Below are 24,766 nucleotides of genomic sequence, written 5' to 3'. Positions count from 1 at the left end.
TATATTTTAAAATCATATAATTAAATTTCTGATTAATTAATTTTTATTTATTATAATTTAAATATTTTAATTCTTCATTTTTTATTTTAAAAAAATATTTAAATCTTTATTAATTTTTATTTATAATATAGCATTTAACTAATTTTTAATATTTTTATTCTTTAATTTTCATTAATTAAAATATTTTAATATTTACAATTTCAAAACTTTAATACTTGACTTTAAAACTTTCCGAAAATATTTATAATTTCAATTATTTTTAAGTGATAATAACTAACTTTTAAATAGATTATAAATTTTTATAAAAAATATTTTAAAAAAAATTATACTTTCAAAAAAATTTAACTATTTACTAGTTTTGCACCAATATTTATAATGAATAAAATTATTTCGTACGTACGGATCTGAATGACAGGGACAAATCGTATTATAATAGGATGGCGATTATGCATCACTAGAGAATAAGAAAAAAATATATATAAATGAAAGACGTAATATTTGTAAGTAAACTTACACTCACACCGTAAATCCTATTCTATTTTATGAATCTTAGAACATCAGTGTTCAAGATGATATTTTAAGCATTTGAAATATTTATTTTTTTATTTAACCAATCGAAAAAAATTTAAAGGTTAAATTTTAAAAATATAAAAATTAATTCATTAATTATATTAAGATTCAATATTAAAATATAATTTACCTTTATTTTTATTTATGAAATCTGAAATCTCCCTTGGCTTTTAAACAAAAGAAACACATTGAAAAAACAAACTTTAAATTTATTTGAAAAAAGAAAATTAAATGTCATTGTATCATTTCTTGGTCTTAGATAAGTTAATTTTGATTTTTTGAATTAATTTCAATTTTTTATGTAAGTTTAAATGAATTCAGATTTAATAAAATATTACTAGCTTTCCATTCAGCCAAAACAGGCCTCAAATTATATATCAATTTTTTAGAATTATAAGTATTTTTCTTGCATGTTTCAAACAATGAAAATTTTCTGATAAATTTTAAAAATTTCTGAGGAGCAATTTCCTTTGATGTCCTTGTATTTCTTGCTTCCATATAAATCAAATCATTACGCTAATTTCGAATGCCTCATTATAGCTGGTTTTTGCTTCAAAGCATAAAAATAAAAAGGCCATGTGAAAATTTTCCCTGTTTTTAACATTATAATCTAAAATTTCAAATTTTAGCATAATTAATCAAATTTTTAAAAAATATTAAAATTTTATTCAATTTTTGTCGATCAAATTTTAAACTCCGCTTTCAACTTATTTACAACTAGTATTGAAAATGCCTAAAAGGCAAGGATCATGGAGGGAAACACAGATAACAAATCCATAATCTAAAATCTGTTCAATGCAATAAAAGGACTGAAATGCAAAAATATAAGCCATAAAGCAACAAAAAGGGGAAAAAAAAAAAGGAAATGATTGGTGGAAACATAACAAGCATGTGTTGTATAAGAGTCTTTACATGTCAGTGTTTCTTTGTCTTTTTATCTCTTCGCCAAAATCACCTTAGAAATACCGCCTCAAAACTGCACTAACCTAAAACTCGTAAAAGACCAAAAGACTCAAAATCAACTCGACAATAGACTCAACTCATTGTTCCATGTTATACATGTTTACTTAATACACCTCCATGTGGATTGAGACTAAGGCAGATATGCACCAGTTAAAAAGGCAAAACATCTCAAGCAGCCAGTTTCTGTGAAGAATTAACAGCACCCAAATGCTTGAGGTGTAATGCTGCCAACAAGCCTTGCCAGGTTTCTCCAGGTGCACCCGCTACTTGAAAGTCCACCAGTTTCTTTTGCTTCCTGTAGTAATCTTCCAATGCCTTCCCCTGAAGAGAAGCAAATTACCTTATCAGAAAAAATTCACATTTCATTCACCCTTCTTCATTAAATATTAACTAGTGAGCTTCAACTTTAATAATAAATTGCAGTAAACACAATGCAGACGCTGAAGTGGCTATTCTTTCAAATGGCACAATTCATCTCACCCACAATCCCAATCCAAGAAAATAAATTAAAAAGGAACTGAGGGATGTCACAAACAAGCATTACACTACAAAATAAGACAATATAGAACACCTGTTCTGCATATATCCGGAACTTTTCCTTCAAGGCACTTCCACCATCATTAACAGAGGACATAGAGTTTCCTACGGTAAGAAAATCCCTCTTCACCAAGTTATCTTCAGTACGTTTAAAGTTCACAACTAGATCGATATCAGCAATTTCATCAAGAATTTCCTGCCAAAAGATCAAACAGTGTTACTAATGTACAGAAAACATCAGTGCAGTTCAACTACTGAGCTTTACTACCGTTCCAATTTTAATGATCATGCTATACAAATCTATATTCATTGAAGAGGTACAAAGAAATGCATATGCAAACCAGAAAGCTTTGAGACATACAGCTTGAATCCTTGTTCGTGGAATGCCATCCAAAATGAAGCCAGTTTCACCTCTGCAGTAACCTTCTTCAAGCCTCTTGGACAACAACCCAAAAATTACTTCCTCAGGTACTAGCTTACCTTCATTCACCGCACTTGCTATCTAAATTGGTAATTGAAAAAAAATAAAAAAATTCACATTAATTTGCCCAAATTTAAACTAATATTGAACCATATGAATCGATTCTGCATGCGCTTCAATCTTCAAATGTTCAAATTCTATCAATTAAACAACATAAAATTCATGATTTGAAGTGCAAACGGTAACAAAAAAGGCACCTGTTTGTAGAGAGAAGAGTTAGGGTTAAGCTCTTGCCGAAGCAGGTTACCCATGGAAATATGAGGAACTTGTAGAAGTTTCGAAAGCTTTTCTGCGTAAACGTGCTTTTGAGCTCCTGGATCCCCTATCAATACCCACTGCACTCCTCTCCCCCAGTCCGACGCCGCAGCAGAGTCTAGCCTTGGCTCCGGCATCCGCGAATCCCGATTCAACTTTCTGCTTCGTTCTGCCTCCGAATGATCGTCGTCGTAGTAGAAATCGTAGTCGTATTGAACCGCAGCCGCCGATCCGTAGGCACGGGTGCTAGCAAGCATTCCGAGACGGCGGAGAGCTGGGGACCCTGTGGCTAATCCCAGTTGGCTCAGTCCGGCCATGGTGGCGGCGACAAAGAGAAGAGAATCGCTTAGCGATGGAAAGAGAGTCACTAGCCTTCTACAGTGGAAAAGGCAAATGTGAGGTTTTATTAGAGGGAAGGAGCGCGATCATGCCACTGATTAAGCTTCAAAATTACGCTAATGCTACTACTGAAGTAGGATCCTAAGCGGTTTTAAAGAGTTTGATTGGCTGTCACATTAGTTAGGACTGTGCTAATTGGACGTTAGCGAATGATATTGTACACCTTGTTTCATGGGATTATCGCTCTCTGACAAATTAAAAAGGGTTCGAGGCGTCCACAAGACGTGGGGGTTTCACGGTTGCTCGATTTGGAACATGACACGTTGATGTAAGAATTTTGGTCAAAGCTTTTTTTATTTTGTAACCACATACGCCACACGCTTTACGTAAAATCAGCGTAATATTTTGCCACGTAGATAATTCCCAAACCCGTTAACTACTGTCCACTGCTGTACTAGTTGTCCAATGAACCGATGCCATATGGATATTGGCTATCGTCCCTATTTCCAATTATTATTTGAATACTGAACTGACGAAAAAATAAAATAATACCAGTCCAATTAAATATTTATGTTTTTTCAGTTAAATAAAGTGAAATTATATTTTTTTAATTAATTTTTATATTTTTATTTAAGAGGTAAATAAAACATTATTAATATAATATTATTTTTAATAATAAAATATTAATTTTTTTAATTATAACATTTTTTATATACAATAAAATTTCATTTTTATAACTTTAAAAATTATTTACTATTTCTATATTTTTTAATTTTTATATTAATTAAAATATTAAATTTTTAATATTTATAATTATAAAAAAATATTATATTATGTCAAAACTATTTAATTATTAATAAAAATATATGAATTTAATTGGTAAAAAATTTGAATTGAATTATTTGCCTCTTAAATAAAAATGTAAGAGTAAATTATTTTCAAAAATAAATAAGAAAAAATTGGGAAGGAAAATATTAATATATAATAATAATAATAAACTATTTATTTTCTCTTTAGTTTGGAAAATAAATAAAATAACTAATATACTATATTTTATTATTTATTTGTAAAAAATATAGGAAAAAACTAATAATTTTTAATTTCAATAATATTTTTTTTATTTCTATATTAATCCACTAAAAAGAAAAATATTATCAACAAATATTTATTTTATTGATTAAAATCAACACATGACTTCAGTTCATGACTTCAATTCAGAAAGATTAATGCTCATCCTAAAACTTTTAGTTGCTTGCTTAATTTTTTATATCTATATTAAATTTATATATGAAATAAATGTTTGGATAATATAATCTTAACTGGTTAATTACATTCCAAGATCAATTCCAATTTTAAATAAATTTTAATATCAATTGAGTCCACTTAAATTTTAAATCAACCATTATACTTTAAAATATATTGTTGTTACCTTTTGCTAGTGTCTTAATCAATTAAAAAAATCAAAACTTTTAATTTTCTAAAATGGTGATGAATAAAATATTTATAAAAATCATCATACCCTAATTCGAATTTGATTAATATTTTTAAATATTTTTAATTTATTCTAAATTTAATTATTATTACTGTTACCAAATTTATTTGATTTTATATATTTTAATTGATAATCCACATTTATTCTAAAAAATTAATAATCTATAAAAACATAATTTTATTATTAATTTTCATATAAAAATTAATATTTCTATAAAATTTTTAAATAAAATTATATAAAAATGGATAAATTACAGTTTAGTCCTTCTAATTTAATGAAATGCCTATTTTACCTCATATTTTAAAAATTCTATAATTTAATCCTTAACATTTTAAAAAATTATAATTTAGTCCCTACTATCAAATTCTCCATTAACCTCCCATTTATTTTAATAAAAATAATCAAACTATCCTTAATATATATTTTTAATCTCAAACAATATACTTCTTGAGATTTAATTGAATCTATAATAAAGTTCATATATATTTTTTTAAATTGATTTCTGTATTTTATAAATATTTAGAGTAAAATCTCAAAATCAACTCCTATATATTTAATTATTTTTAAATAATCCTTGTATTTTATGATTGAATTCCTATAGTATATTTTGAAATAAGTTATTTTAATTTTATGAATTAATCCCTAAATAATTATAATATTTAGAAATAAGTTTCATATTTTATATGAATTGATTTTTTAATGTTGTAGTTATTTATCAAAAACTCTTATATTTTTATAAATTAATTTTTAAGTATTATAAATATTTACAAATAAACTCTTATAGTTTAAGAATATTGAAAATTAAATTAAATTAAAAAATGGTATAATTATAAGTTAATGTTCCGTTGATTTAGTTATGAACCGAAATCAAAAAATGAAAAATTAGAATCATACAAATTTACAACCAAAATCGAATGGAAATTAGAGAATAACCAAATCGAATCAAATTAAATTAATTTAATTTGGTTTGATTCAAATAACTGAAATTAAAGATATAACATGCATTCTTTATCCCTTTCCCTTCTTCCCTAATTCTATGGCCAAATCAATAGGAAAATCACTCAAAATTCAATATAAATTCTTCCATTTTAAAAATAAAACAACTAATTACAATTATAATTACAAATACAAAATTATTGCTGGAAGAGTTGTCACAAATTCAACCACAGCAAAGGCGAGATCGAAATTGAGAGCTTATTACAGTGAGATCACCGCGATGACGGCGAGATCTAGAGTAAAGGCGAGACAAAACAGTACCAGTGATGATGGTAATGACAATGAGATCCAGGAGAAAGGCGAGACCGAGAGTAAGAAGAAGAAGATCGAGAAGGAGAGACAGTGAGATGCACAAATTTAGAAGTGAAAATTAGTATTTAGTTGAGTTTTTTTATTTAAAAGTCATTTTGATCATTTTCATAAAAATTAACAGCAATTTAATTATAATTTTAATGGTATGAACTAATTTATAATTTTTTCTAATGTAAAGATTAAATAATAGATTTTAAAAGATATATAGACGAAAATAAATATATTTTATATTTAATTAATTATTTATATAAATAAATTTCAATATATCTACATACTTTTATAAATATTAAAGCTTTATTTATTTTTTAAAAATAATTTATGTTAAAAATATTTTCTTATGAAAAATAAAAAAATATTAACAAAATTATTTTTTGTTATTTAATTTTAATTTTAAAAATAAAATATACAAACAAATTTATGTATAAATTTATTAATAAAATTGTTAAAATATAGGAGATGACTTTTTTTTTTCAAAATAAGGAAAGTTATAACTTAAAATTTTATTTTTGACTAATAAAACATTTTCCATTTAACTAATTTTTTTAGTATTTCAATCTGCAGAAAATATGAAAATTTTTTGTGAAGAATATTTTCTCCAAAAGAAAGGGAATCTAATTGTCAAAACAATCGCAAACCCACAAGACCTGAAAAATCCTTTTCATTTCTGATTATTGTTTGTTAAATTCTGTTTGCATCGAATGCTCTTAACTACTTAAGATCCATGAAAATGGCTCTTCTCTCCAAACACAAATTACACTTCATCGATGGAACCATACCAGTTCTAAAGACAATCTTGAGCTGAGAACGACACACTATTAAAACTATGCTTCTGCTCTCGTTCTTCATTTGGTGTCCTCCGTTTTTCCTCTTCAATTCCCCCTAGGCGAGTCACTTCAGCATGCAATGGAGGAGTGGGAGAAAGTTGCAAATCCAGGATTCTTCCGTAAAGGAGGTAATTTACGGTTAGCAGATTTGGATTTGTTTTGATTTCTGCTGTCATGAAATAGGGATTAGATCCCGTCTTATCTTTGGAGGATTTATAATAAGATCAAATGAGAATTTCCCTTTTCCTTTCTTAAATCTCAATGACTGAATTTACAAATTATGAATTTGATTTCCATATTGTGTAGCTTCAAAATCCTTCATGCTCGTTGGCTATGCTTGCTGCCCTTGGTTCTCTGATTCGAGTTATCAGAGCATGTCCTCTGTTTTTTCACAAATACTCGTTCACTGAACATGTCTGTTGGTGAAAGAAATTAAAAATGGCCGCTTAGCAATAGTTGCACGGTCAGGATTTTATGCTCAAGCAGGAAGCAGCCTTAGCTACGATCATCAGGTTTTGATACATGAACTCTCCAAGATCGCAGTCCAACAATTTATGACTCAAAGGCAGTAAGAATGCTAGCTAATGAGTACTATTTATGTTTTTCTTTCAATAAAATTCAAAAAATATTGTATTTGAAACGTATGAGTTCTTCCTTTCCCTTTCAGAGAAAGAGGGTTATATAATTAAAAAATTGAAAATAAAGAGGTCCTTATATCGTAATGGTTGCAACTGATTAAACAATTGAACCAAAAGAAGCGTAGAACATGAGTTCTTTCTTTTTTTCTGCAAGCAAAGGATAAATTCTCGTGAAATCTGCGTTTCAAGGAAAGGTGAAATGACGACCAAAGTAAAGAATATGATATTTAACAAAATGATAATTTACACAAAAGACTTGCTCTTATTTCCAATTGGTACTAACAGCCATTTGCATTCTTTCTTATTTTTTATTACCTACTTTTATCAGATTGTGCTAATATATTGAACTTCGACGCCATGTCCCATTGCATTACCCAATAAGTCGAGGACAATCAGTAGCCATTTTGCATTGAAGCAAGCTTCCCTTCAAGGCTTCTCTCCACAAAGGAATCATTTGATGTCTAGTAAAACTTGATGTCATTGATTGGTACGTCTTCAAACTTTCTCTGTTAATTGCCTCAAGGTCGTCAACTAGCTATTTTCTGCTGCATACGTTGCTTCCTCTTCCATGCATAATGAATAGTCTCTATGCTTAATGATGTGCTAGGGGCTAGGGCCTTGGCCCTTGGGTAAGGCGACAAGAACTTGCAATTGCAGTTAGATAATGTAATGAAGGTAATGCCTCCATCTTTGATTAGCTGCTGGAGTAGTGTTATGCATATCAAAATCTATGACTGTTTATAAGTTGAACCCAATATTTTTCACACATAATTATTTATCAAATAAGATATATTTATATTGTGCTCTATCATTCCTTTCCTTCTCAACAGGTTTGATGGGAGAGGGTGGAAAATATCATGATATCACCTCCTCTTCAACAGGAGGGAATCACATCTCAATTAATGTTGATTCACTGGCCTCTTCCTTCAAAGAGATGATGTCTCAAAATTTATCAATGTCTGAAAAATGCTGCATCTTCAAAATCCCTCACATACTCCAAAGGCACAATGAAAAGGCGTATGTCCCCAATGCATTTTCAATTGGTCCCTGGTACCATCACAAACCAAAGCTAAAACCTACAGAGAAAGTTAAGCTCAAGTATCTCCATGGCCTCCTCTCCAAAGCACCCTGCAGTGAGAAGATGTTGAAGGAGTTCATCAAAGCTATCTGGGAAATTGAGGAAGATGCTCGTGCATGCTATGCTGGACCTGTAGATGTCAAACCTGATGAGTTCGTCAAAATTTTGGTACTCGATGGTTGCTTCATCATCGAACTGTTTCGAAAGGATGATAATGAGATCCTTAGGGAAGATGATGACCCAATTTTTACCATGTCTTGTATGCTTCAGTATCTATATCATGACTTGATCTTGCTAGAAAACCAAATACCTTGGTTTGTGCTTGAAAAATTGTTCAACATGACCAGGGAATCTGGAAGCAAGCCTCTTACTCAGCTTGCCCTTAAATTCTTCCACAACATTTTTTCATTCACACCACCTCCAATAGTTCAACCTTTCCATGAACAAAAGCATATACTTGACCTCCTAAGAAATTGGCTGGTTTTGTCCTCTGGAAAAGCTGAAGATAGAACGCTTGGATGGCAACCTATTCCTTCTGCAACAAATCTTGTAGACGCAGGCATCAAATTCAGAAAGGGAGAGGCAAAAAGCATCCTCGATATAAAATTCACTGGCGGTGTGCTGGAAATCCCATCACTGCTAATTCAGGAGACAACAGAAGTTATCATTCGAAACCTGATTAGCTATGAGCAGTGTTGTCCAAAATTATCAACTAGAATCACCTCATATGCCATACTCCTAGACAACCTCATCAACACAGCCAGGGACATGGACATACTCACAGATAATGGGATCATTGATAATTGGTTGAATCCAGAGGATGCAACCCAGTTCTTCAACAAGCTTTACCATGATGCCTATGTGAAGCAGTACTATTACTTGGATCTCTGCGAAAAAGTGAACGAGTACTGCCACCGGAGGTGGCCCAGATGGCGAGCTATGTTTATGAGGAATTATTTTGGAACACCATGGGCTATTGCTTCTCAAATTGTGGCTGCTACCTTCCTTATTCTCACCGTTTTGCAGACCTTGTTTACCATAATTAAGTAGCATCTCCCTATGTTTAGGCTTATATAATTGGTTCAGATGGACTAATATTACAATTGGATGGATTTTTTTCACATAAAATTAATATGTTAAATTTGTGTCAGATTTAACTCAATTCAAAAGTTAATTCAAAGTAATTAAGAGACTTTTGATTCAAAGTAATTAAGAGACTTTTGATTCAAAGTAAATAAGGGAGGAGTATTTATAGCCTATACAATCCCTTTTCACAATCGATATAGGATTTAACACGCCTCTCGCATTTAAAATTTTATTGTCATCGGTGTATAATATATTTATAGGATTTTCGGTGCCTGACATATTTATAGGAGGTCCTAATACTATATTAAATTTGTATCAGATCTAATTTACTCTAAAAAGCTAATTTAAAGAGAATAAATATTTATAGCTCATATAAGAGGCACTTTATCCTTTTTTACTCCTTACCACAATTGATGTAAAATTCAATAAATTCTATTCATATTAAATAAGAAATGTTGTAAAATTCAATAAATTCTATTCATATTAAATAAGAAATGTGAGATTCAACAAAAAAATAGTGTAAATCATGAATTGTAACAAAAAATAGTCAATTCATATTACCTGAATCCAGATGATGACATTTTCGGTTGACAACCCACCATGCCATGAACCTCCGACGAAGTTCCAAGACACCAGCATATGATCAACCACTTTCATAAGCTTTCCTTTAAACATTTTGTGCAAGGACTACAATATCCTTTGAGACCTATATTTGAGAGAGAGAGATTTTAGAGGGGTAATGTGAATTTATACTTTGCAGCTTAAAGTATTTATTATTACAATATTTATATATAGAAGGTTAAAATATAATTGATATTTTTTCAATTTTTAGAGTACAAAAAGTGAGTGAATTTGTAGTTTGAATTCCCATCTAGTAATTCGATCATATTCATCTTAAGTGATGGCTACCTAATGTTCGATTTGACTACTTTTTTTTAATTTTTATTTAAATTAATTTAGAAATTTCAATTTAAATATAATTTAGCATAAAAAATAACAAATTGAATTAAAATTTTAAATTTATTTATTTGTTGAACTAATCAATAAATAAAAAAAATCCAGTCCAAAACTTTTTGTTTTTAGGCTAAATTGAGTTCAAGGAATTGAATATTTAACCCTTTTGTAATTCTCTGTTGATTTATTCCTTTCTGTGCTCTTCAAGGCGAAGACTGATTACTGTACAGCAAATTGCTCTAAGCTCTGAGGCAGAGAGGCGTTTCTTTTCGCTTCCTGAGCTGAGCATGAGGTACGTCCATTACTTCCAGAACCCGATTAAAGGAAACTTGAGTTCAGTTTGCTTAATCTAAGACCTTATTTGCTTTAACACGACAATTGATTGGGTCTTCCTCTCTTCTTCTTCGCCTATTGTCTATATTTTCTTCTCAGTTATTGTTCAATTTTTGTCTACCATTGATGGGTCTCCTAGAGATTTTGCTTTCTTTACCAAATTTTTATTTGATTTCTTCTCGGTCTCTTAGGTGATCAATTTAGTATATGGTTTTAGGGGTTTAATTACTGCCTCAATAGTCTATCTTCACTCAGAATGAATTTAATTAAGCATTCAAGTGTACATCTTGTGCTAGAATTTGGATACTGATCCTGCCCATCTAGCTTTTGGGAGGTTTCTTCCACCTTCTCTGACGTCATTGTCTGTGGATTATTGGAATTGCTTTTCTGCTTCCATCATTCTAGATCAAAGTGCATCAACATCTTTAGTACTTCGCTGTTTTTTGATTTGCAATTTGTTTCTGCAATGGGTATTATTTATGAAATAGGAAATTTTCATTTCTTTTTAAACTGACATTTAACAGCTTTTAAATTATCAATTTTTATTGCAGACTTTGAAGACTTATGTACCTATGATTGAACACCAAAACCAGAAGTTGTAAGCGTAGTTGCATTTGTAATTTTTTTTTCCTCTAGAATTTACAGTTACATTTGGGAATGGTAGTTAAAACATTTGAAATGCTGAATATGACAAGAACTATCTACTATGTATAAAAATGTAAGAAATTTTTATCTTGATATTCATTAGAGATTAGTTTAAGAAAAACATACCAACTAAAAGGAAAATTTGAGGTTATGTTTGGATTCTGGATAGGAATTAGGAAACTGATTGCTGTTTATTTCTCACTTTTTAAGTTTTATGTTATTAGCTTTTTTTTTTTTAAAGCAGTTGAGTTTATATGGAAACTAGAAGTGATAATAAATATCGATTGCGCGTCAAGAACTTGATCAACACCCATGTCGACTCCAAGGATATTGAAAATTTTATGAGTCTAGATTTGTCAGCATCAACAACAGGGTGCATCTTCAAAGTCCCTGACATTCCTCGTAGCCAAAACCAAAATGCCTACGTCCCAATTGCATTCTCAATTGGGCCCTGGCATTACAGCAACCCAAACTTACGTGCCAATGATAAATTAAAAACACTATATCTACGAGATCTCATTTCCAAAGACAGGAATCCAAAGGCTACATTGATGGAGTTGTCAAATTCTGAAATGTACATACTTGAGCTTAGCAGGAAGGTTCAGGAGTGTTATTCCAGCCCTGTAGATCAGGAGTATGATGGTTGTGATCTATTAGTCGATGGTTGCTTTATTATTGAATTCCTCCGTAAGTTCCAAGATAAGAGCCGTAGGGATCCTGATGACCCGGTTTTCTCTTATATGCTGCAGTTTCTATACCATGATTTGATGTTGTTAGAAAACCAAATACCTTGGTTTGTGCTTGAAGATATTTTCCATAGGACATGTGGGAACAATGAAAAGCCACTTATTTGGTATGTTAGTGCATTTCTTAAACAGATTTTCCCAATTGCATTTGTACCAACTGAAGGGAATCTACCCAGCCTACAACCCAAGCATATTCTTGACCTATTAAGGTTATGGCTGGTTTCCCCAATTGAAGAAGAGAAAGGAAAAAATACAGTTCTGCAAATAGATGACATTGTAACAAATGGGGGATGGAAACCCATTCCTCCTGCATCATTTCTTCGGAAGGCTGGAGTCAAAATCAAAAGAAAATTAATGGCTGACAGCATTTTGCAGGTAACATTTCGAAATGGCTATCTGGAAATCCCACCTCTTGAATTTCGACAAGGGACGGAAGATGTCTTTCAGAACTTAATCTGCTTGGAGCAGTGTTTGACCAAATGCCCCCATGGAATAACTTCTTATGTGACACTTCTTGGGTGCCTTATCAACACTCCCATGGACTTCAATTTACTATGTGAGGCTGGAATCTTTGATAACTGGATGAATCCTGAGGATGTCATCAATTTCTTCAATAAGGCAATCTACCGGGGCGCTTATGTCAAGGATTACTACTACCTTGAGCTTAGTGAGCAAGTGATTGAGTATTGCAACCGCAAGTGGCCTAGGTTACGTGCAATTTATCGCAATGAATTCACCACTCCATGGGCCATCATCTCACAGGTTGTTGCAGGCTTCCTCTTCATTTTTACCTTACTACAGACACTGTTTACCATCATGAGATAAATGTGTAGACCTCATTCCTCCTTCCACTTGATTATACAAGTGTAGAGTCGCATATTTGGACAATGTGTAAATTTAGAAATATTGAAGTACTATAATCTTTTGCAATGTTAGCTCTTGGAGCTGCTTTTTTGTTCTTCTAATAAAAAGGTAAATGATGGTTATCCACTATCCAATATGTGAAGAAGGCTTGATGAATATTGCCCTCAAAGATGCTGAGATGGCATATTTCTTGATTGATTCTCAAGTTGTGGCTGATACTTGATTTTCACTGTTCTGTAGACCTTGTTTACCCTCTTGATTGTCCTCCCTTCTTAGTCCTGCTATATATCATTGCTGATAGATGAAAATGCAAGGTTTTAATTGGTAAAGAATGCGATAGTTATTTTCTACTAACTCTATGCTTACAAACTTAAATTTCTCATTTGGCAACTTTTTTGTTATTTTATAGGAAAATTAAAAATGTTCAACAATACCAATATCTTATTTACCCTTTTTCTTTTGTCCCTCACGTGGTTTTACCCCCCTGCTTACCCATGTCCTACGAAAGATGCCTGCACCAAGGAGGAAGTCAGAATAAAGTAAACCTCAAAATCCAAGCAACCTTCAGGTTTTTGCATTCACCCCCGTTTCAATTTGTTAATAAGCTTAGCTTTTGTATATGTATGGTTGCTTTGCCTATAAAGCAATCCAAAAGAATTGCAATGAGCACCCTTTCCAGCTACCTTCAGCTTTGAAACATCATCCCCTTTGTCCTCTACAGCAACAGACCTTTCCTGGTAAGTGAATTTTGTTTCATCTGAAATGGGTCAATTTCAAAGTTCTTGAATTTACTTTGTCTATACCATATCAGTTCTCTAACTGATCATGCTCTGCAGTCTGCACCATTCAACAGTGCCATATTGGGTTTTTCAAGTCGCTTGGAAATGGAACGTTTGATGTTTCATTTTTCCTTACGTTGCTTTTGCAGTTTTCAAGAGTTATTCTAAACTGTGCCTATAAGATTGATTTAAAGACAAAAGCAGGGAAGTTTAAACAGAGGTACAAGGTATTAATATGGCAGAGGATTTAGCAATTAATATAGAAGAATTGGCAGCTTCTTTAGAGAATGTAATTTCTGATGATTTATACATGTCTCCTAATTGTTGCATCTTTGAAACACCTAAAATACTCTCCAGGCACAATGAAAAAGCTTACATCCCCAATGCATTTGCCATTGGTCCATTCCACCATGGCCAAGAAAATCTTAAACGCACAGAGAAAATCAAGTACAAGTATTTGCGAGGCCTCATCTCTAGAGCACAAAATCCAAAACAAAAGATGAGGGAATTCATCAGAGAAATCACCAAAATGGAAGAAAAAGTTCGTCTGTGCTATGCTGGACTAGTAAATTACAAAAGAGAAGAGTTTGTGAAAATGTTGATTGTTGATGGTTGCTTCCTCATTGAGCTTTTTCGTAGAGATGGCATATTGGTCCCTCGAGACGAAGATGACCCAGTATTCACCATGTCTTGCTTGCTTCAATTTCTGTATCATGATTTGATTTTGCTAGAAAATCAAATCCCTTGGATAGTGCTTGTTTGTTTGTTCAACTTGACCAGGGGCGAAAATGATAGAAAGCCATTGGTTCAACTTGCTATTGAATTCTTTGCCAATATGTTTTCATCAACTCCATCACCTGTAGATCCAAATCAGCTTGCAGAAAGCAAGCACATCCTTGACCTGTTAAGGAACTGGCTAGTTGCACCAATTATTCAGCAGAAGCACAGGTTAGAAACTTCAGAATGGCAACCCTTTCCTTCTGCAACTGAAATCAAAGATTCTGGAATCAAATTCAAGAAGCTGGAACAAGCTACAAGCATCTTGGACATCAGATTCAGAAACGGTGTTCTTCAAATCCCAAACTTGTTGATTCAAGAAACAACAGAGACTATCTTCAGGAACCTCATCAGCTACGAGCAGTGTTCCCCAGATTGTCCCCCTATAGTCACCTGTTACGCCATTGTTCTCGATAACCTCATCAACACTGCAAAAGATGTTCAGATTCTGTGTAAAAAGGAGATCATAGACAGTTGGCTGAATCCAGAGGATGCAACCCAATTCTTCAGCAAGCTCTACCTGGATGCTTATGTGAAAAAGTTTTACTATCTGGGGCTGTGTCAGCAAGTGAATGGATATCGCAAACGCAGGTGGCCCAAATGGCGAGCAGCTTATTTGCATAACTATTTTGGTACTCCTTGGGCAATTGCTTCTCAGATTTTTGCTGCTATTATTTTCACTTTTACTTTCTTGCAGACCTTGTTTACCATCATTAAATAATAGGAACACCCTCTGTCTATTACTCAGTGGCCTTATCATTTGTCCTGATACAATTGTTTGATGGTTTAGAAACGTCCTTTTCTTAAGGAAGTTAGCAATTTAGTCCTTGAATTTTATCACTAATGACAATCTGGTCCATGTAGTTTAAAAATTACACTATTTAGTGCATTGGTTTTGCTTTCTGAGTTCCATTGGATAGAGATTTGCTATGAAATTTTACATTTGGTACGGGTTGCTCCCGCTGACACTTGAGCTTTTTTTTAAGTTATGCACAAAAAAAAATAAAATTCATGTTTGTCTCAAAAATTTAAAACACTACAAATATAATTTTTCAATTTTCTTTTTATTTTGTGCATAATTTGAAAATAAAAAAATCTCCTAACACTTCGCCATGTGCACATTTAAATATTTCCGTTCATTCTGCATTTAGTATTTTAAGATAAATTAGCTTCTTATATATTATAATTATTAATAATTTCATCCTTTAATTTTATAATTATTTATAATTTCATTCCTTACTTTTATTTCCATATCTCCTCTATCTGAAAGATGAGAGAGATATAGAAAGGGTGAGAAACAAATAGAGCAAGAAAGACGAAGAGATGATTATTATGGTTGAATGGTAAATACTTACAAAATTGAGAAATAAAAGTGTAAATAATTACATTATTTAAGAATTAAATAGTAATTTAATACTATAATTTTTAAATATATATTAAATTATTATTAGTAAAAAAAATAAAGGACTAAATTTTCTTTTTTTTAAAAAAAAAATAATTACATTATTGAGCTTGAATTATTTATATGGATTACCTTAGTCAAATAAAAATTTGTCACCTCCATCTTCATAATAAATTAATTAACATGCCAATCACCTGCAATATTCAATAATGAAAAAAAATAAAAAAATAAAGAACTTCAGGTATTGGTGGACGAGGAACCTTCGACGGCTGTGAGGTTCTTTTCTTCTAGACATTGAGCTGTGTCTGTGCCTTATTCTTCTTCCTTATTTTACTGTCAAAGGTCTAAACAAGGTCCTTTCTTCGTTGATTCCTTCTTTATTTACGTCCTTGCAGCTATAAATATTGCCAACTATTTATCTGGATTCAATATTCAACTTACGCATGCCCCATCCATGACGTAAAATCCTGGAGTCTTCCCTTTTATAGACGAAATCACCGACCACCTTCGCCATGGTTGGTCAAGTCACGACACGCGGCTTCAGACTATTTGCTTATCCATGCATCAACTCTATTTATATATACCACTTTGCGACGTTCTTCATCCTTTCAATAACTTGATCCTGCAAGTTTACCCAATAGCTTCTCTCCTTTTTCTTTCTTTTTAACCTCTTTTGTTTTAGGATGAGGAACAGCAAATTCCAGGAATATGAACGTGTGTTTAGCCACTTTGATGAGAACGGAGATGGGAAGATATCCCCTCGAGAGTTGCAGCGGTGTGTTGGTGCTACAGGTGGGGAGCTGTCGATGGAGGAGGCGGAGGCGGCAATTGAGGGCTCGGACTCCGATGGAGATGGGTTGTTGAGTTTTGAAGAGTTTGTTAGGTTTGTTGATGGAGGTGAAGAAGAAGAGAAGATGAAGGATTTGAAGGAGGCTTTTAAGATGTATGAGATGGAAGAAAGTGGGTGTATTACGCCAAAGAGTTTGAAGAGGATGCTTAGTAGATTAGGTCAGTCTACCACCATTGATGTATGCAAGACTATGATTGCTCAGTTTGATCTTAATGGGGATGGAGTTCTTAATTTTGATGAGTTTAAGGTTATGATGTTATGATTTTATGGTGATGATGTATAAATTTAGATTCATTGTTGTACAAACATTATTTATTTATATATAATGACTGAACCTAATGCACAAACTGCTGTCCAAAATGAACATGCTGTTCATGACCAAATAATTTAAGAAAATTCAGCTATGAGAGCTTCAGTGCCAAAGGAATTTATATATAATGGCTGAACCTAATGCACAAACTGCTGTCCAAAACGAACATGCTGTTCATGACCAAATAATTTAAGAAAATTCAGCTATGAGAGCTTCAGTGCCAAAGGAATTTATATATAATGGCTGAACCTAATGCACAAACTGCTGTCCAAAACGATCATGACCAAATAATTTAAGAAAATTCAGCTATGAGAGCTTCGGTGCCAAAGGAAAGAACCATGAAAGAATTGAAAGAATCATGAGAGAATTGCAAATATACGTTTTAAATTACTGTTGTTCCATGCATGCAACTTTAAATATAACTATTCGATTATAATGAAAATTTTAATATAAAGAAAATCTAAAATATAGGTTTAGACTGAAGGTAAGTGCATCCGAGTAAATCTGAAAAATCTCAGATTCAAATACCCCTCCTCATTTCAAAAAAAAAAAAAAACATAGACAGTATAATTTGCTGTGAAGTACAGAGTGGCCATGCCATGTGTGGAAAATATATGACAAGGACTTGTAAGAAAGATTTCCAATCTAGAAGGTATTACCGTTCAAAAAGGTCACACATTCCGAACGTGTATAACCCACTGCCGTATTGAAATTGCGTACTACGAGCATTGTTTTAAAAGGATAAATTGGGAATTTTTTAGAAAATTTAATTTTTTTTTAATTTAAAATCACTCAACTAGTATTTTGTAAAATTTAATATTTAAATTTTTTCGTTAAAAAGCCATTAGTCATTTTGAATAATTATATGATTTTAATTATATATATTATTTAATTATTATATTTTAAATATTTAGATTATTTATAATTTTTAAAAAGGAAATTTGTTATAGTGTCAACGAAAACTAATATGTTCCTACATGAGAAAAAGATTTTGACTAAACAAGGTTATATAAGAAATTACATAGCATATATGAATCCTATGTTTTAGGAAATTTCAGTCAATCAACAGTTAGATTTTGAAGGAGAAAAAAACTACACGTTAACGGTCTAGATTTTGAAGGAAAAAAAAAATCTATAATTCTAAGACTTTGATTTTTCTCAATTGACACGGAAAATATTTTTTTTAAAAAATATTTTATAATGAGATAATTTATTTTTTATCATTTAATTTTAATTTAAAAAATAAAATTTATATATAAAAATTTTAATAAAAATTTAAGATGAAAGATGATTTTATCTTTTTAAAAAATAAAGTTATTTTTTTATAATAATTTATTTCTTTTCTTTAAAATTATTTAAACTTTATAAATATCTTCAATGGTAGAAAATATAAAAAATATTTTGCTAAGAAATATTTTTTGTAAAATAAACGAGCTTAATTAGTTGTCAATAAAAAAAATCATATATTTGAATATTATTCAAAAGTAAGGAGAACGTGAATAATATTATAGTTAAATTAATCGTAGAATCTCAAATTTCAATTATCGTTAGAATTCATAATAAATAATAAAGTAAATGATGAACTGAAATTCAAAAGATTTAATAGATACGAATGCTTAGACTGTAGTTTGATTCGATGGTTAGATCAATAAATTTTAATTAGTTTAACGAGAAGCTAATATTTTTGATATTTCATATAGACCCTTCCATGCTTGATCCTTGCATTCTTTGCATTCTAGAAGATTAAGTCGAACAATCGAAAGACTTATTTTTATTTATATACCTGCTATATAAAATAACAGAAAAATTTATTTTTCTCTCTTAACTCACATATTTTATATTTTACCAATAACTATATAATATAATGTATACTTTTCTAGAATAGTAAATAGAACTGTATATAAACATATTATTCTGGAATAAAAATTAAATGAGAATTTTTTAAGTCTGATTAGTTTTTTTTTTCAAATTTAAATGATTTAGCTATTATTGAAATGCTAATAGGATCAATATTATGAATCTGGACTACTTTTTTCTGCTACATTGAAGAATTTTCAAAATATAACGTTTGTGTGAAGGGTCAGAGTTCTTAATTTAGATATTATAGTAAATTATTATTTAGTTTATTTATTAGAAGGCTTCGTGTAATAAAGATGTTAAATTTTTTAAAAAATAGCCTAAAATCAAATTAAATGGCATAATTTAGAGTAGATTTGTTTTAAAAAAAGATAAAACAAAAAAGGTTTAAGTATTAACAGTAGAAAATTTTGGATTTTTCTACATTATTCCTAAATTTTATATTTTTTAATATATATTTTTTAAAAAATAAACTAGAACTCGAAAAATTTAAGAAAGACTATTTATAATAAAAAAAAATAATATATAAAATTATAAAAATATTTTAAAAAATAATTAAAATGTAAAATAGACTCTTAAACGGTGAAATCACACTTTTAAAAGTCATGTGTTTAAAATTTTTTTTTTTTAAAAACTGGGTCTTTATCGGATATCGGTAGTAAAAATTAGATCCAATTCAAATTTATTATAAATTTTAAATTTATTTGATACGTATTTCCATATGTAATGGAATCTTTCAATTTAATATCGGATAAGATTTTAGATTAAAACCGTAATTAATCCTAGCAAATGATATTCTGTTAAAATTATTAATTAGTTTATGAGGGGAAAATTAAAGTTCACCAATGAAGGAGAGTGGATTTGCTACTCATTTTGTTAACAAAGATTTCAATCAGGGATCATACCATAGAGGATGCCTTTTCTCTCCTTGCATAAGTGGGTGGTCTACATTCATTTACATCAGAATATGGACCTAGTACTAAATGCCAAAAGAAATTAAAATTTTAAAATACATAAAAAGAAATGCGATTTTTAAAAGTTTTTGGAAAAAAAAAAAAACAACCTAAGATTTAGGCAGCAGGATATTTTAAGGTTTGGCAGCAAGTTTAATGGCTGATTTGCAGACTGATACAGTCAAAGCAGCAAGCACATGCTCCAAAGAAAATTTTAGAGTAGCAACAAAAGAAAAATGCCAGACCATGAATCAAACAATGTTTTTAAAAAAAAAAAAGAAATAAAAGTGGGTAGCTTTTTAATCTTAATAATTATTCCTGGATTATACAATACATTTGATTCTATTATTTTTCAGAAGCAGAAACACAATACAAACTAGAGATTACTTTAGAGAACAAGCTTGCTTTGTTCATTCTTTTTCTTCGTTACATACATACATACACAATTGTTCAGAGACTGGCTGTTGCTGCTGCCTTAACTAGAGGTTTCGATGAGCTTTCGCTGATCAAAACGTTTTCTTCCGGCGATTCTTCCACCAGTCTCGATAACTTCTCCACAATTTCTCCTGCACTTGGTCTTGAACAAGGCTCTTCGTTCACGCATGATCTTGCAAGATTGGCCAGAGCCACAGCTGCTTCAAACGAATAGTTTTCTCCCAATGCATTGTCCATCCATTCTCTGAGCTCATCTGCATTTTCTGATGACAATATGGATTTGATTTTTTCTGAAAGAAAAATTCTTTCTTCATCACCCTTGTTTTCTGGTATTGTTATTGGTGTTTTCCCTGATAAAATCTCCAGCAAAACTACCCCAAAAGCAAATATGTCCATGCTTGGAGAAACAATGCCTTGATGAACATATTCTGGAGCCAAGTACCCTGTACTCCATGAAGCAGGATTAGTGGAATGTGATTCTGAGTCCTCTGTTTTGTCATCAACGCATCTTCCCATGCCGAAATTCCCAATCTTTGCATTAAAATCTTCGTCTAAGAAGATGTTTCGACTCTTTACGTTTCGATGAACATAGCTTGGATTCATGACATGATGCATATACTGTAAGGCTACTGCTATGTCAAGGCATATCTTCAGCCTTTGGTTCCATGTCAAGAAACAATAGCAGGAGGCTATGAACTGATTCTTCATGGCTAATCCACTGTGAAGCCAATCCTTCAAAGACCCATTTTTAGCATATTCAAACACTAAAAATGAATCAGGATCATCACTTAAACATGTCCCCAACAACTTAATTATGTTCGGGTGATGGCGTGTTGCTCTGTTGAAAAGCCCGAACTCGATCTTCAATATAGTTTCTGAGTTCGTTCGCTTGATTGCCAAGTTCTTCCCATTTAGACGACCATGGTATACAGAGCCATCTATGAGATTGTTTGAACTGAAGTCTTCAGTTGCTTTTCTTAGCTCCTCTACAGAATAACTCTCCACAAGCACCTTTCGCGGTGTGGTATCAATGATCTGACCTTCCTGGGATCCATCAAATGAGACTTTCTTCTCGCTCGTGGTTCTTACACTTAAGCTAAGCTGTTGAAGCTCAGGATCTCCCTCCTTGCTTGAATTCTGCTTCTTCTTTTTCAGTTGGATGACCAAGAAGGCTGCTGCAATTGCAATGCTTGCTCCAACTACAACACCAGTAACAGCAATATAAATTCCTACTATCCACATCTTGGACTTTTTCTTGTGTGGATTAATTACTGGGATACTATTTTCAGGAAAACGCGAATTCGGTTCGCGTGGTTTTGCAAGGGGACCAAGGGCAGGCTCACTGTTAAGTGGTATCAAAAGAGATGTAAGAGGTACAAGGCTTTCAGGATTAAAGTTTGCTAATGATCTGTTATTAGCAGATATGATAGCTTCTGGTGTGGTATTGAACTTAATGGCTAGATTCGAGATCGTATCGCCCTCACTTACAGGATAAGAGAGCAAGAATCTTGTTGCTAGACCAACTTCAGATGAAGATGGACATGCACATCTAAGTGGTACTAACAATCGAATCTTGTCACCAAGGTTCCATGGTGAGATGCCCAGATTCTTCTCTTGGATGGCCCTGCATGACGTCAAGCCCTCCAGAGACTCAGTAATGCCATAAAAACTCTCCCCCTTGATGGTAGTTTTGGTAACTTCAGCCTGAAAGAAACTACCATTGCATTTACAATCGATTGGTATCAACAGAGGCTGAGCTTTAGGAAGAAACTCTGTGTCAGCAGAGAAACCATTAGCTGCAGCAATTGCAAACCGATTTAAACCCAAATAAAAACTCAAATTTGAGAGAGAAGAGAAGTAAGAATTAGTTGAAACAATGGCAAAGGTGTTGCAACGATCCTGCGATCCATTAACATCACAACGGTAGCCAGAAGCATCAGCAGACGTAGTTTCACAGCTCAACAAGTCCTGCCCAGGTGCAGGGACAAGCAACCAGAGCAATAAGGACAAAGCAATAAAGCAAAAGTTACTGATAAGAGTAGCCATGTCTGTATCCCTCACTTCTACATAGAAGGCCTAATAAAATAAGAATTTTATTGGCCTGTGAAGATGAATATCTTGGATCTATACAAAAATGGTGTCAAAATAGAGTATCTTTTTCAAAGCTGTTCATGGACAAGATTCTAGGGGATGGCAAAGATATATTTTAAAGTCTGATTCCAGCTGTTTGGTTAACCATCTAACCTTGGACTTGACTCCATTAGCTAAGGGGAGGCTATCTATCCCAAAGTTTTCAGTTGCTCAGTGATCATAGCCACCACTCTTGATATGGCTTCTTGGGTTTCAAAACCTGCTTTTATAAGCATCAACGTACACATAAATCCACTTTCCACGTGCCAGTGTAAGAAATTCTTCTTCGTACCTTGTACACGCATAATATGGGTATTGTACAAATGTCCATGTAAAGATACTATGGAGATTCATTCTCCAGAGTGTTTCAATGCACGAGATAGTAAGGATAGGATCTAGGCGATTTTCAACAAAAAAATTAATCTTCTATTTGAAATCAAGAATTTCGTTAAAAAAAAAAAAAAAAACTATGTTTAGGAAGAATTCGCTATAATTTTTATGTACACAGACGCATGCATGGCAGACATTTCTCCCTACATGAGATATGCTTGAATTAATGGAAAATTGTTCTTCACATCACATCAAAGATATACTCAGAAAGCATATAGGGAAAGCTATGAACTCTTCCTTCATGTATATTATGATGTTAACGACCAAAAAAGGCCTGCATCATCCACAGAACTTTCAGACAGACCATGTGAATTTCATCTTTCCAATTCTGTCTCATATGCAGAAGTGGGAGGCACCAAACAGGAAAAGAAATTAAAGGATATTCCTGTTCATGAACCTTGAAGTAGGCCAAGATATTAAACCCTCAAATATCAATACAAGTACTCATAAAATCATGAATAATCGTCCAAAAGATTAAGATGTACAAAAGCTCTGTTTTATCAAAGCAACATGAATCAAAGAAATCATATGGGTTTTTGACAAACATGAAAATCGAAAACAGAGGATACTTATGAATGCACAATGAAAAGATGGTCTGCATGGTAAAGCTTAGGCATAAAAAGTGAGAGAAGATGGAGATTGATAAGTTGACATAGACATGAATATATATGCCGAGTTGACAAGGACCAATAATGTCCCAAAAAGTACTGGCTATGGTGAATTTTCCTCGCATCTCTATCCATTGAAGTATCCAATCCAATGATAACTTATAAGAACAAACTAAAGGTATGCACTTAGCTTCTAACTAGCTTATGAGTTATGAAATATAAGAATATGGAAAAGCAGAGTTATCCCTAACCATGAGATCTAGACAGTTCACATGTGTTAAGAACAGAGGATTACAAATAAAATGTAATAAAATTAGACCATATATGTTAATAAATTTCATACATGTGAATTATCTAAAGACAATTAGTGGGATGCCACTATGAAAATCAGAAAAAGTATGCTAAAAGTTGCAAATAAAACAGGATGGCAATATTATAGTTGATGTTAAACAAGGCCTTTAATCTCTAGAAGCTTAGTTATCCTCTACCATAATTGCATTTGTAACTTTTAGCCCAAGTACCAGAAGTTTTTCGCCTTTCTATTTCTTTTGTTTGTAGCTTTAGAATGGTTGTTTGTTTTCGACTGTAATATTCCAGCTCGGCATAAAATATTCATTCATATTTGTCTGCTGCAACATTCCAAGGTGAGGAAGATAGGCTGCATATGTCCCTGTTAAACAAATCTTGGCTTTTTAATTTGTATGGATGCCTGGAAAAGATCCCACTTATCAATGAACCGAAAGTAGAGGGCACGTTATGGCACGTGCTGTCCACTAGTTTTGTTGTTAGTATATGGGATATGTACATCTAGAGTATGCCATGGCTGAGAGCTTGAGACATGATTATGAAGAGAATAAAATTTATGAGTCGAGGATACATACAACATCGTCTCACGTGCACCAGAAAAGGTGAAATGTTAAGAAGTAGGAGCAACCAATCAAGATCATCGACCTGATTCGGAGCAATAGATCAACCAGTGATTGAATGTAATGCAATTTCTGTAAGTTAGACATCACGGATTGGAAGTGCCGTCCATAAATATACTATTTCTTCTTCACTTTGGAATTAAATGGTTATTCGGCAGAATATAATGGAGCTTATGAGTCAGTAGCCCATCCAGAATATTCTCAAAATGTAAGACTATAGAGTTCTTGTACTATTG

General features: G+C 32.0%; 6 protein-coding genes across 9 annotated transcripts; 4 read left to right on the top strand and 2 right to left on the bottom strand.

Annotated features, from left to right (window-relative positions):
- Nucleotides 1-1,439: 1,439 nt before the first annotated feature.
- LOC110604553 (probable adenylate kinase 7, mitochondrial) lies at nt 1,440-3,203 on the bottom strand. Its single transcript, XM_021742776.2, has 4 exons — nt 2,749-3,203; nt 2,432-2,572; nt 2,105-2,266; nt 1,440-1,854 (listed from the first exon to the last, which is right to left on the bottom strand). Exons 1-4 carry the CDS (start codon nt 3,121-3,123, stop codon nt 1,702-1,704), a joined length of 831 nt encoding a protein of 276 aa, XP_021598468.1. The 5' UTR covers nt 3,124-3,203; the 3' UTR covers nt 1,440-1,701.
- A 3,308-nt stretch (nt 3,204-6,511) lies between these two features.
- LOC110604787 (UPF0481 protein At3g47200) lies at nt 6,512-9,613 on the top strand. 2 transcript variants are annotated; one of them, XM_043952329.1, is made up of 4 exons: nt 6,512-6,897; nt 7,076-7,618; nt 7,736-7,894; nt 8,238-9,613. In XM_043952329.1, exons 3-4 carry the CDS (start codon nt 7,882-7,884, stop codon nt 9,533-9,535), a joined length of 1,311 nt encoding a protein of 436 aa, XP_043808264.1. In that variant the 5' UTR covers nt 6,512-6,897; nt 7,076-7,618; nt 7,736-7,881; the 3' UTR covers nt 9,536-9,613. The 2 variants fall into 2 exon arrangements, with proteins under 2 accessions (XP_043808264.1, XP_021598784.1); XM_021743092.2 differs by adding an exon at nt 8,015-8,082 and having other exon boundaries at nt 7,076-7,894.
- A 1,053-nt stretch (nt 9,614-10,666) lies between these two features.
- LOC110605472 (UPF0481 protein At3g47200) lies at nt 10,667-13,242 on the top strand. 2 transcript variants are annotated; one of them, XM_021744067.2, is made up of 3 exons: nt 10,667-10,817; nt 11,410-11,456; nt 11,748-13,242. In XM_021744067.2, exon 3 carries the CDS (start codon nt 11,758-11,760, stop codon nt 13,072-13,074), a length of 1,317 nt encoding a protein of 438 aa, XP_021599759.1. In that variant the 5' UTR covers nt 10,667-10,817; nt 11,410-11,456; nt 11,748-11,757; the 3' UTR covers nt 13,075-13,242. The 2 variants fall into 2 exon arrangements, with proteins under 2 accessions (XP_021599759.1, XP_021599761.1); XM_021744069.2 differs by having other exon boundaries at nt 11,745-13,242.
- Nucleotides 13,243-13,380: 138 nt separating this feature from the next.
- On the top strand, nt 13,381-15,581 carry LOC110605471 (UPF0481 protein At3g47200). 2 transcript variants are annotated; one of them, XM_021744065.2, is made up of 3 exons: nt 13,381-13,850; nt 13,950-14,112; nt 14,250-15,581. In XM_021744065.2, exons 1-3 carry the CDS (start codon nt 13,733-13,735, stop codon nt 15,388-15,390), a joined length of 1,422 nt encoding a protein of 473 aa, XP_021599757.1. In that variant the 5' UTR covers nt 13,381-13,732; the 3' UTR covers nt 15,391-15,581. The 2 variants fall into 2 exon arrangements, with proteins under 2 accessions (XP_021599757.1, XP_021599758.1); XM_021744066.2 differs by having other exon boundaries at nt 14,042-15,581.
- Nucleotides 15,582-16,299: 718 nt separating this feature from the next.
- Nucleotides 16,300-17,261, top strand: LOC110605619 (calcium-binding protein CML38). The gene has a single exon (XM_021744252.2). It carries the CDS (start codon nt 16,755-16,757, stop codon nt 17,181-17,183), a length of 429 nt encoding a protein of 142 aa, XP_021599944.1. The 5' UTR covers nt 16,300-16,754; the 3' UTR covers nt 17,184-17,261.
- A 3,072-nt stretch (nt 17,262-20,333) lies between these two features.
- LOC110604785 (protein LYK2) lies at nt 20,334-24,650 on the bottom strand. Its single transcript, XM_021743090.2, has one exon. The coding sequence runs from the start codon at nt 22,520-22,522 to the stop codon at nt 20,492-20,494; it is 2,031 nt and encodes a 676-aa protein (XP_021598782.1). The 5' UTR covers nt 22,523-24,650; the 3' UTR covers nt 20,334-20,491.
- Between the last annotated feature and the right edge of the window lie 116 nt (nt 24,651-24,766).

The sequence above is a fragment of the Manihot esculenta genome, chromosome 17, assembly GCF_001659605.2.
Source record: "Manihot esculenta cultivar AM560-2 chromosome 17, M.esculenta_v8, whole genome shotgun sequence".
NCBI lineage: Eukaryota > Viridiplantae > Streptophyta > Magnoliopsida > Malpighiales > Euphorbiaceae > Manihot > Manihot esculenta.
Note: the sequence above shows the minus strand (reverse complement) of the source record. Positions and strands in the feature narration are given on the sequence as shown.